This window comes from Schistocerca cancellata, chromosome 4 (assembly GCF_023864275.1).
Source record: "Schistocerca cancellata isolate TAMUIC-IGC-003103 chromosome 4, iqSchCanc2.1, whole genome shotgun sequence".
Classification (NCBI taxonomy): domain Eukaryota; kingdom Metazoa; phylum Arthropoda; class Insecta; order Orthoptera; family Acrididae; genus Schistocerca; species Schistocerca cancellata.
This window is the reverse complement of record NC_064629.1, coordinates 340,861,476-340,873,554: the sequence shown is the minus strand read 5'-3', so window position 1 is coordinate 340,873,554 and position 12,079 is coordinate 340,861,476. Positions and strand designations below refer to the sequence as shown.

The 12,079-nt window shown below is 39.1% G+C and overlaps 1 protein-coding gene across 1 annotated transcript in view; it reads right to left on the bottom strand.

Annotated features, from left to right (window-relative positions):
• LOC126183443 (lysosomal aspartic protease) overlaps positions 1 to 3,545 on the bottom strand; it is a 29,428-nt gene extending 25,883 nt beyond the window's left edge. The window contains exons 1-2 of the mRNA XM_049925431.1: positions 3,381 to 3,545; positions 1,714 to 1,834 (exon numbers count right to left, since the gene is read on the bottom strand). Coding sequence (XP_049781388.1) covers positions 1,714 to 1,834; positions 3,381 to 3,442 — 183 coding nt within the window. The 5' untranslated portion in view covers positions 3,443 to 3,545. The remainder of the gene's footprint in view (positions 1 to 1,713; positions 1,835 to 3,380) is intronic.
• Between the last annotated feature and the right edge of the window lie 8,534 nt (positions 3,546 to 12,079).

Genomic DNA, 12,079 nt, shown 5'->3' with positions numbered 1-12,079 from the left:
GACGTTTGTACAGTGTATAGTAGCATGGAGAGCTGTGTCAAATAAGTCTTCGGACTGAAGACAACAACATTTGTTTTTGAGTGGTGTTATTCTTACTGTTTTACATTCAGTTTGTTGTCACCCAAAAACCCCTACTTCCCACACTTGTGCCATTACTTTCATTCTATTGCTAGAGTCAAGTATTTTGTGTATTATTTTGTTTGTTCATGTGTTTAATAGTAAATGACACCACAATCGCTGTATTACATATACTTGAAGTGTGAGTGTTTGCCACCTTGATGACATCACATGTCAAAGCAGATGGGTTGAATCTCAACTTTTGGTAATCCCAATTGAGCTATACTGCTCAAGTACACAGACTGAAAAAATCCTGAAACAAATGTCACTACACATGTAAAATTATATAAATAATTGAACAAGGAGTCAACAACTTGTACTGGGCTATACAGCTAAAACAGACCAGGCAGTACCAAAAAATGAACCCTAGAAGAAATCTTGCCTTATTTGGGAAAAAATTGCCAAATATTTGTGAGAATGAAGATTATAAACACAACTGACCTGCTTTTAGGTTCCCGTCTGACCACATGTTCTGAAATCGGACATAATCTGAATGAACACCATGCGTGTGCCAGTTAGTGAGAAACACACAACATTTAATAATGTGCCACTTCAACTGCTTATGCGCTTCACATTGTAAAATTACAACGTGTGGCTCAAAGCAAAAAATTTGAATTGGTACAATCTCCAAGCTATTTGTAGCAAAATGAAGACCCATTTCTTTCCACCCTCCAACATTTCAACCACCCATCCCCTCCCAGACTCTAAGGATTCCCTTCTTTTCCCTAGCAAATTCAATTTTCATGAGAATTCTCTACCTTCCAAACATGTTCTGTAACTGTAGCTTAATTCCAAATTTTTTGTTTTGAACAGTTTATACCCTTCCACTTTCCATGTTCACCTTTATGTCAGGCTACAATATGGATCGGTTTCTATATAGCTACCCTGTAGCAGAACTCTGGAGATTATGTTATACGACTTATCATTGTCACCGTTGACGTCGCGAAAGGAGAATCACTGACATCCCATACCACACAGTGTGCATGTGAAATTAACCATTGGCATTCACTCTGATATTGCACATTTTACATGGACAGAAAAAAGTCAGAAAATTCCACGTCCTATTTCAATTTGCATTTCAGTACACGAACATGGCACTTGTGTAGCAAGTTATTTTCCTTCTTTCCAGTTCTTATTCAATTGCCTCACAAATACATGCAGCAGCACTACCAAATGAATTCTGTCCAATGAAAAGATGTCTAAGGCTGCAGGGAACAACAGGTGCCATGCCTTGTCCCCATATTAGTACTGCCATGTGGGCAGGAGCAGTGAAGGGAAGGCAGCACCAACTCCCTCCTGCAATGTACACACAATTATCTATATTTTGTAGTTACATTACAGCAGGTGACATGTGGAAATATTGTCAGTGCTTTGAGACAAGTATCTTCAATCAAGTTGAATTTTTTCTGCTACTGGTACTACAGTAAAAAGCTTGACCAAACTGTACTAACCAAAATATTTTTATTGGCATTTCTCTACTTTCTACAAATATGATCTGTATCTCAACCATTGTGCAAATCCATTCAGTAGCAATAACATGTTTCCATATGTGTCAATTGTTAAAAAAATATATTAATGACAAAACTGAGTACTTACATCAAGGTAGTTAGAAAGTGGCTCTGGAGTCGGACCACCATACCTTCGCCGCACTTGCTGTACCTCTGTACCTACTTCCTGCAGAGATCTGCGGGCTGTCTTTATTTTGTAGAGGGGCACCCTTTAATACAGAAAATTAGCCATGAAATTTCTTCTCTCCCCTCCCCACAGGCACAATGTATCAACAATGATCTTTCCACACATCTACCTATTTAAAATGTTCTCTCTAAGAATACTAGAACATTTCTGCTTGATAGTTCCACTTGCAAAGTAATTCCTAAATACAGTTCCTGTTACACAACAGACAATATTCTGAATGGACTACACACACAACTTGTGCCAATAATCTATTCCTGACTGTGAAACCACCATAAAAAGGCACAAATATTTTCAACTAACTATCTCACCATTGTCAAGCACATGCAAATAATCTTGAATGGACTGGTGACTGTCTTAATTACCATTTGACATAGGCTTATGGGCAACTTTTCTGAAAGTACTGTGTTCCATACAGCACATGTCGTGGGATGAGTCAATCATCCTAGAATCCTGATACATATAAAGAGAAAAAAAAAAAAAACACACACACACACACACACACACACACACACACACACACACACACACACACACACACACACACCAAATGCTTATGGCACCCTAGTATACACAAATAAATATTACAGGGAATGGGGAAGTATATGTAAACCTACACAGATGGCAATCAGAACCCTACGAAACCTGCACCAAGTTCCCAAACTGACACCACAGGCAGTTCTAACCACACTTTTGTGATCCAAGATTATTCTTTACAGATACAAATAGTTGTTACTATAAGTCCAAAATTATTTATTTTTACAGTAACTATGCTTTAGTCATACATTTGTAGTTTCATGTATGCAGTGCCTAAGCACTTACCAATCAAAGAGCCAAACGATTGCTAAAACTTATGAGCCATTTTCTATACAGCACACAGATGGTTTGTTGTACTAGCATGACATGCTAATGCACAATTCTGCAGCCCAGGAATGCTCTGTCAGTTATTATCCCAAGAGAAGCAGAACGTTACATCCATTGCTAAAGATGACACTTAAAATTCCTTTCCAAAGTGTATGTTAAGGAAATCTTAATTTTCAGCGTTGGTATTCATGGAAAAACAAAGAAATGGAATCTCCCCTTTACCACTCTCTACAACATTTTCCCCCTTAAAGCTACACTTTTCCTAATAGTTTCTATGAAACATTAGAAGAACATATTACGAAATAATAGAATAATATTGATTAAAGTAATCGAGAATTTAGTGAGATAAATTAGGTAGCTATTGCTTGGAGGTGTTTTGTCTGCTATTGTCGAGATCGATTCTAATTCCTCTAAACTGTTTGCTCATACAGTTTCAGTGATGTTCACTTTTTTTTTTTTTTTTTTTTTTTTTTTTTACACAAACTTGTTTGAACATTTACATCTCAGTCAGCGACATTTGAAAATACACATCTGCTTCTAAAAATCAGACATCTACAACAAAGCTCTTGCTATGAAAACAATCTTCATATCTGAAGATTCCCTAAATGTCAACCAAATAAAACTTGCTGCTACTGGACTGAGGATTTCGGTAATAACTTCAACTGCAAGGCTGATACAACAATTCAGCATAAGAGATGATGTCTCACCTGTGAAGTTCTGCCGAACACGCTCCTATAACTAAAATTACCAACAAGGCAATGCGAAACATTTCCCAGCTACTTGACGCACAGACACACTAAATCTCAGTGACTTCTGTCTTACAGCCTAGTGCCTAGGCTTTATCGAGCCGCTAACTCATCTGACTTTCAAAGCACTTAAACAAAGACATTACTTATCTCACGCTAGCGTTGCATCTGTCGACTTGTTTTAACAGACTTCCTTCTTGTCATTTCAGCCCCCCCCCCCCCCCATATAATCCGGGCCAGGGGTGAGCTGTCCGCTGACGCAATTTGCCGCTCTTCAGCAACATGAGAGTAAATATTTTAAAACATAAAAAAAACAGATCGTCAGTTATATAAGTTAAAATATACAAGGTCGACTCGTTGATTAACTAAAATATAGACACAGACGAACGTAAAATGTGTTGCACACGAATAAACAGGGTGTTCATTTTTAACTGAAGACATTGAAATGCCTCGAAAACTACACATCGGATCAAAAATATTATAATTCCAATTTGTTTGTTTGTGTCAGAGGCAAACATCCGGCGATACCACAATCGAGCTGCCACCCCACACCGTGCGTGGGAGGGGAAACCTCCGTTTTTTATTGCAGATTAAGATTCTACAGCAAAATTTACATCCGTTTTGTATGAAGCATTTTCATCGTTTCGTCACAGATGGCGCTCCAATCAGAAGAATAGAAATAAGTACCCAATTATGGAATACAGGGAACTGCTCACAATTGGTTCACCTGTTACTTTAATAACAGGCAGCAAAAGGTCATTATTCACAGTGTTCAGAATGGCTATGATGTGGGGTCTGAGTGGGGTACAGTCAAGTGGGGGGTGCCCCAGGGATCAGTGTTAGGGCCATTCCTGTTACTTATTTATGTAAATGATGTGCCCTCTAGTATTACAGGTAACTCTAAAATATTTCTCTTTGCTGATGACACTAGTTTGGTAGTAAAGGATGTTGTTTGCAACATTGGCTCGGTTTCAAATAGTGCAGTTCATGACATAAGTTCATGGCCTGTAGAAAATAAACTAACGCTAAATCACAGTAAAATTCAGTTTTTACAGTTTCTACCACACAGTTCAACAAAACATGACGTTTTAATTTCACAGAGTGGGCATATGATTAGTGAAACTGAACAGTTTAAATTTCTGGGTGTTCAGATAGATATAAACTGTTGTGGAATGCCCACATTCAGGATCTTGTCCTAAGACTTAATGCTGCCATTTTTACTGTCTGAATGGTATCTGAAGTAAGTGATCTTTTAACACGAGAAGTAGTGTACTTTGCTTATTTTCATTCGCTTATGTTGTGTGGTATTATATTTTGGGGTAACTCTTCCCATTCTCAAGGGATATTTTTGGCTCTAAAATGGGCAGTTTGGGCAATAAGTGATGCAAGTTGACCCTTACTCAGTAGTCTGAATGTTCTGACATTGGCCTCTCAATATATATATTCTTTACTGTCGTTTCATGTTAACAATATCAACCTATTCTCAAGAATTTGCAGCCTTCATTCAGTTCATACTAGGTAGAAATCCGGTCTGCATTCCTTGACTCTTGTGCCAAAGGTGTGCAGTATACTGCTGAATCCGTTTTCAACTAGCTGCCACAAGAATTCAAAGCTCTTAGCAGTAATCTATGCGCTTTCAAATCGAAACTGATGATTTTCCTCATGGGTCACTCCTTCCACTCTGTTTAGGAGTTCCTTGAAAAATTAAGCTGATGTGTTTACTTAAACTTACGACTTTTTATTTTATCTTTTATTTCTGTTATTTTGTAATTTCACTTACTGACACGTTCCATTACCTTGGAGATTTGCTTCTCAGTTTCGTCCTACAGAACTAGAGATGTAAAATTTAAAAAAATCGTAGTTTATGACATACTATTCAATGGCCATTGAATTGCAAGTGGCATGTGTGACCTCACCTCCATGATGTGAGAGTAGGAATGGCCAGTACCATCCCTGATACATGGGGCTCCCAAAACTCCTGTAAACACTTCAAAATAGATTCTAGAAATCCACTTCTGGTTGCTGGCTTTCCAATACAGCAATCGATTTTTACTGCCATGTTAATGCAACTGGTTTTGAAACTTGCTTGGACTGTCAGGTTTCTTCTTGTTTTTTCAAATTTTCAGCTAATATGGACAGAGTGGCTTTTTGTACAGTGAAGGATAAGTATAAATATTAGACTGATACTGTTTACACCACGTCTAATTGAAGGAGAACAGTGATTTAACTAAATCATAAACTTTAACAACTGTTTTCCAGGCGCCATACATAACTGGCCTAGCAGATCGCTACTGGTCTTAAAGCTGGTTTCACACATGAAACAAAAGTTTCATCACAGTTAGTGGCATACTGCAGTTGCATTGCAGTTGCAAGTGTGAACTCCAAGTTTTTAGTGGCGCAACCTAAGAGACACGATTTTTGTCATGCTACAAAGAGTTGAACTTGGTTGTACTTTGTCGCTCCACTTTCCTACCACCACTGCTCCCTGGTGGCAGTATTGCGAAACACGAGCATTGTGTCGCAGTGAACGCAGTCGTGCACTATTCTATTTCAGGGTGTTTTTATTTTATTTCTGAAAAAAAAAGAAAGCAGTTCCGGCAGGTACACTTTCGCAGCTCCTAGAATTACAAGAACGGCAATCTATGTTTGATTTTCTGAATCAGTGTGTGTGTGTGTGTGTGTGTGTGTGTGTGTGTGTGTGTGTGTGCAAACCAATGACATATCCCACGAAGGAATAAATAAATAAACTTAGTATGTGTAACCAAAAAGACGAATCATATAAACTTCCTAATTTGTGGGACCAAGCAGTGTATAAATTGTAGATAATATGCAGGAATTTGCTCCCTAGTGTGATGCGGCAGCTGTTAAACTAAAAATTAGTTATTCGAAATGCCTATATCCACAAATATAATAAGATTCTAAAATCTTGAGAGAGAGGCATGTCTGCAGATGATATTTATATGGCAGCTGTTGGTTAGTTTGCCATTGCAGACAGCATTTTCGTCTCTGAGTGTTATTTCTTTTATAAATGTGTTTGTTTTCCTTGATTTATCCCTGGGTGAAATCTATTTTCGGATCCAGCATTTGGGTTTCGTCTTCCTTGTATTTAACTCTTTGTCACAGCTCTAAGGCCATAACCTGCACTATAGCATTCATACCCGCCAATATGATTTCAGTTGACACATGTTAAAAGCTGTGCAACTACGTAGACTTTGTGGTGTCCTGTGTGAACGGTAGCTCACAATGCCACTACAGCAAGCCACAAGCTGTGGCGTCACATTAGATGCCTGTGTGAACCCAGCTTAACATATAAACACAACAGCAAGAAACGGTTTCTGAAATTCGGTTTTCGTCTTTCGGAAGATATGTCGCATGTAAAGGCAGTGTATTTCATAGCTTGTAATTGGAAACTCCATTCACAACGTTGTATTCCTCCAACATATCAAACAGCAGACTACTTCATGCGCCACTGTGACCGTGTAGCGAACTTCGAGGCATCATAACAGGCAGTACACTGCGACCAGAGTTCATGAATCATGCAGACATAAAAAAAGACATCGGGTCTAAACATTACATTTGTGCAGTGTTTATTCCCTACACCCCTACCTGTCATTTGGAAAACAGGCATGCAAGTGGACGATGAATGTTGCAACCATAGAAGGAAGAAATGAAATTATCCTGCTTTGTGAAGAATGTAGGAGAAATATTGAGGCTGCTGTTGCATTGCATGAGGAGCGTTTTCCAGATAAAGTTCTCTCTCGTTTGTTCTTTTACAAGGTTGTGAACGCCTTAATGTCTGATGGCAGTGTACAGAACAGCAAAAGGAAACAAAGCAAATGTGTAACAGGAGAAGCTAATGAAATAGCTGTACTAGCGGCAGTGAACCACAACCCACAGATAAGTGCCTGGCAATTAAACTGCGATTCCAGTATCTCCGTAGGTAGTATTGTCACAGTACTGCATCGTATTAAGTATCATTCATACTACGTGTTACTGCATCAAGAACTTCATGGCCTCGATTTCCATAACTGGGTAGTGTTTTGTGAATGGGCAGTTAAACAGATGCAAACGACCCCCACATTCTTTGCTGAGGTACTATTTTCCGATGAGTCTACATTCACAAACAATGGTAGTGTTAACGGGCATAACATTCATTACTGGAGTGTAGACAAGCCCCATGGACTACAGAAAGTTGATCGTCAATCACCATGGTCAGTTAATGTATGGTATGGCAACATGGGGAACAAACTCACTGGTCCATATTTTATCGATGGCAAATATCGAACGTTTTTGGAACAGAAACTACTAGTTCTACTGCAGGATGTTGCCTGGACATTCGACAATGTATGTGGTTACAGCCTGACAGGTGCCTAGCACATTACACAACTGAAGCACAGGTATTGGACCATGTTTACACTGGTCGCCGGATCGGCAGAGGTTACCCCAATAATAGGATCGCTAGCTTGCTGAAATTGACGTCGCCACATTTCTTTCTGTGGGGATATTTAAGAGGTAATGGGTACCAGAAAGTACCAACACGCCGTGAAGATATTGTCAACTGCATCAGAAATGTCTGTGCTGACATTCCCACTGATATGCCTGTGTCCTATATACAGTCGTTTGAAAAGCAGACCGCTAAGTATACTGAAGTTGGTGGAAGTACACTTGAAAATTTACTCTGATTAGAAAAGTAGAGCAGTGTTCACCTCGAGCCATGTCCACAGTGGTGAGTCGAGTAGTTCCCTGTTTAATATGTTGGAGGAATACAGCCTTGTGAATGGAGTTTCCAATTAGAATTTATGAAATACTGGACTGTCCTACTATTTGCCTTTGGATATTCAAGGGCAATTGAGTAGGATGTCGTAAATTACAATTGTGCAGCCATTTCTATTCCCCAGATTAAAGAGATATCTATGGTGATATGATGAAAATGCTTCAGGCCAAACTATGTAGATTTTGCCACAAAATCGTAATGTGCCATAAAAAATCAGAGGTTCTCATTGAAGATTTCAAAGTTGCCCCTCACCATCCACGCATGGCATGGCATGTGGGGTCGAGTGTATCATTGGATGTCCCCCTCTGAGAGAAACAAATTGGAATTATAACTTTATTTGATCCAATGTGTAGTTTTCGAGATATTTCAGTGACGTCAGTGAAAAGAACACCCTGTATAAAAACAAATGAGCAGGTGCACAAGTTAAAAAGGAAAAGGTGTTGAATGATTAAAATAGATACATAAATGATTGAAGTGATGAGTGAATGTAGAATGCCAGGGATGAGTATCATGGAAACATATCATTCAAGGATTGTGTGTAGAAGGGTGTCTGTATTCATAGATGTTTGATGAGAGTGAAGAGAATGTGCTTTTTAGATTTCCAGGCTTTCGACATCGTTCCTCACAAGCGACTTCTAACCAAACTGCGTGCCTACGGATTATCGCCTCAATTGTGTGACTGGATTCGTGATTTCCTGTCAGAAAGGTCACAGTTCGTAGCAATAGACAGAAAGTCATCGAGTAAAAGGGAAGTAATATCCGGCGTTCCCCAAGGAAGTGTTATAGGCCCTCTATTGTTCCTGATCTATATTAACGACATAGGAGCAATCTGAGTAGCTGTCTTAGGCTGTTTGCAGATGATGCTGTAATTTACCGTCTTTTAAAGTCATCAGATGATCAAAACAACTTGCATAATGACCGTGAATAAAGAAAAGTGTGAAGTTATTCACATGAGTACTAAAAGAAATCCGCTAAATTTCGATTACGCGATAAGTCACACAAATCTGAAGGGATTACAATTACAAATAACCTAAATTGGAATGATCACATAGATAATATTGTGGGTAGAGCAAACCAAAGACTGCTATTCATTGGCAGAACACTTAGAAGGTGCAACAGGTCTACTAAGGAGACTGCTTACACCACGCTTGTCCACCCTATTCTGGAGTATTGCTGTGCGGTGTGGGATCTGCATCAGGTGGGACGGACGAATGACATCGAAAAAGTGCAAAGAAGGGCAGCGCGTTTTGTATTATCGCGAAATAGGGGAGAGAGTGTCACAGACATGATACATGAATTGGAGTTGCAATCATTAAAACAAAGGTGTTTTCCATCACGGCAGGGTCTTTATCGCGGTATAAGTGTATATTTTTATTTTTATAATTATATATTTTAGGATTTTGTTTGGGGTGACTAAATATTGTGGGCTAGCATGAGACTTTTAATTAACTTATACCGCGATAACACTTGTATGGACATCGGCTGCCCCAAAGTACGTACGATATAATATTTTTGAAACACATCGCTCGACTCACTGCCTTCTAATAAATAGTTTGTGTGAGCGCTGCTATTTAGAAAAGAAAATATGCATATTCTTACGCAAACGGTAATTATTAATATGGGTCTCAGGGGCTACTGGTTATTTATGTACCAAATTACATAAAGATTAATCGAGATGTCGCTGTATGTAATGATTTTTAATACAGTATTTCTTGTTCATTATTTGCAAGGCAAAACTGGAGAGAATCTCATCTGCCGTTATGTGGCCAAAATGAAACATACTGAACTCATTTGCTTTGAATGTTGGTAATTGAAATCTATCACTACTGTCTTTAACTTTGAAATTAATGAAAGATCAAAATTTAGAAGTCTCTTGCATTTACATTTAATAACATGAATCGTCAGCATAATGGTCGACTAAATCCTGCTAGGGGAGATGAGCTCCCTGCACTACGAATTTCTGTAAAAACTTTGTTAACTATAATTACTGGCTGCAATCATGAGAGGTGACAACTAAGTCAATAATACACACTTTCTAATAACAATTTCTATTATATTTTTCAAAAATACAGATAAAACTTACATTAATTATCAGACAGCACTACAATGACGGCCTACCGCTAGATGAAACAAAACAGGAGAGATAGTTCAATCAAACCATTGTCTCTGATCTTCATGGCCTATGTTACACAGAGATTATACAAAAAACTGTGTTTTGTTAATTACACAGATATTTGTGTTTTGATAATAATAACTTACATTCTTTACTATTTCAAATGGCTCTGAGCACTATGGGACTTAACATCTGTGGTCATCAGTCCCCTAGAACTTAGAACTACTTAAACCTAACTAACCTAAGGACATCACACACATCCATGCCTGAGGCAGGATTCAAACCTGCAACCGTAGCAGTCGCGCGGTTCCGGACTGCGCGCCTAGAACCGCTAGACCACCACGGCCGGCTCTATTATTTGTTATACATTGTGCACACGTACACAGTCTTGGAATAATTTATAATTCACATGTCTCATAACAAAAACTTCCTTTCCCTTTCTCCAAATGTCCATTTATGTGATGTACCGTCACATCTTCTAATGAAATTTCAATCACCAGTTTTCTCCTCCAATTGCCAAAACTTTCCGTTGGCACCCACCTACATAGGGAGAAATGATTATCACGATAAAATAAGAAAAATCAGGGCTCGCACAGAAAAATTTAAGTGCTCGTTTTTCCCGCACGCCATTCGAAAGTGGAACAGCAGAGAGACATCCTGAAGGTGGTTCATTGAACCCTCTGGCAGGCGCTTTATTGTGAATAGCAGACTAATCACGTAGATGTAGATGGTTCCGAACCAAGATTTAGGAAGTGAGTAGAGAGGTAAGAAGCCCTGACAAGGGAAAGGTGGAAGGGATCTTCTAGATCTGGTAAGATGGACAGATATCAGGGCTGTTTCATGGATGAGTAAGGGAAGGTGATTAAAGTTTCATGAAGAGAAGACGTGGAGAGTGTGGTGGTGTAGTGTTAATAGAATGTGGTAATAGAGGCGCTGCAGAGTATCAGGATGAGTAAGCAGGGGGGGAACTGGGGAGTGGACAATGTCAAGTTTACAGGTGTTCAAAATGGAAGAGTAGGGCAGTGAATTTTATAAGTTGATTCGTTTTGGAATGGAGAAAATCTTCTCGGGTCGACAGCCAAGTCAATGCGTTGTTCTCTGGCAATGTTTCAGCAAATTTCTTACTTGCCATCTTCAGGCGAAGACTTCACCTGAAGATGGCAAGTAAGAAATTTGCTGAAACGTTGCCAGAGAACAACGTACTGACTCGACTGTCAAACAAGAAGATTTTATCATTGAGATTCTCCGAGAAAGCCTGCATTCGCATATGGAGAACATACTTTTTATAACCAGAAATAGGTTGTGCAGATTCCACGAAAGTTCTAAAATATAGTTACACCTGCAGAAGCACGAATGAGGACATCACATTATTTGAATCAATTTTGGAAATGTGAATTTATTTCTGCATCTACAGCCATACTTTGCAAACTACTGTGAAGTGAATAAAACATCCTCGGTTTTCAAGCCGTGTCAATTCGAATAAAATCCTCGAGCTTTCGATGGCAATCTCCGCCATCATCGTCAGCGTTCACTGACTGCTGGGGCTGCTTTTCTTTCCCTTTATTGTGATTTCATTCCCCTGCCCCATATGGGCAGGGGAGGGCTGTCAGCGGCAATATCCGCCGTTCTTCAGCCGAGTGACAAATAAAACAAGAATAAAATACTACATATATAAGGCGATAAAAAAGGGGAACATAAAACAGAGTAAGGGGAGATAATGGAGGTAAAAATACCTGGACAGGGAGACGTCCGTGGGCGGACAATTAAAAAAAG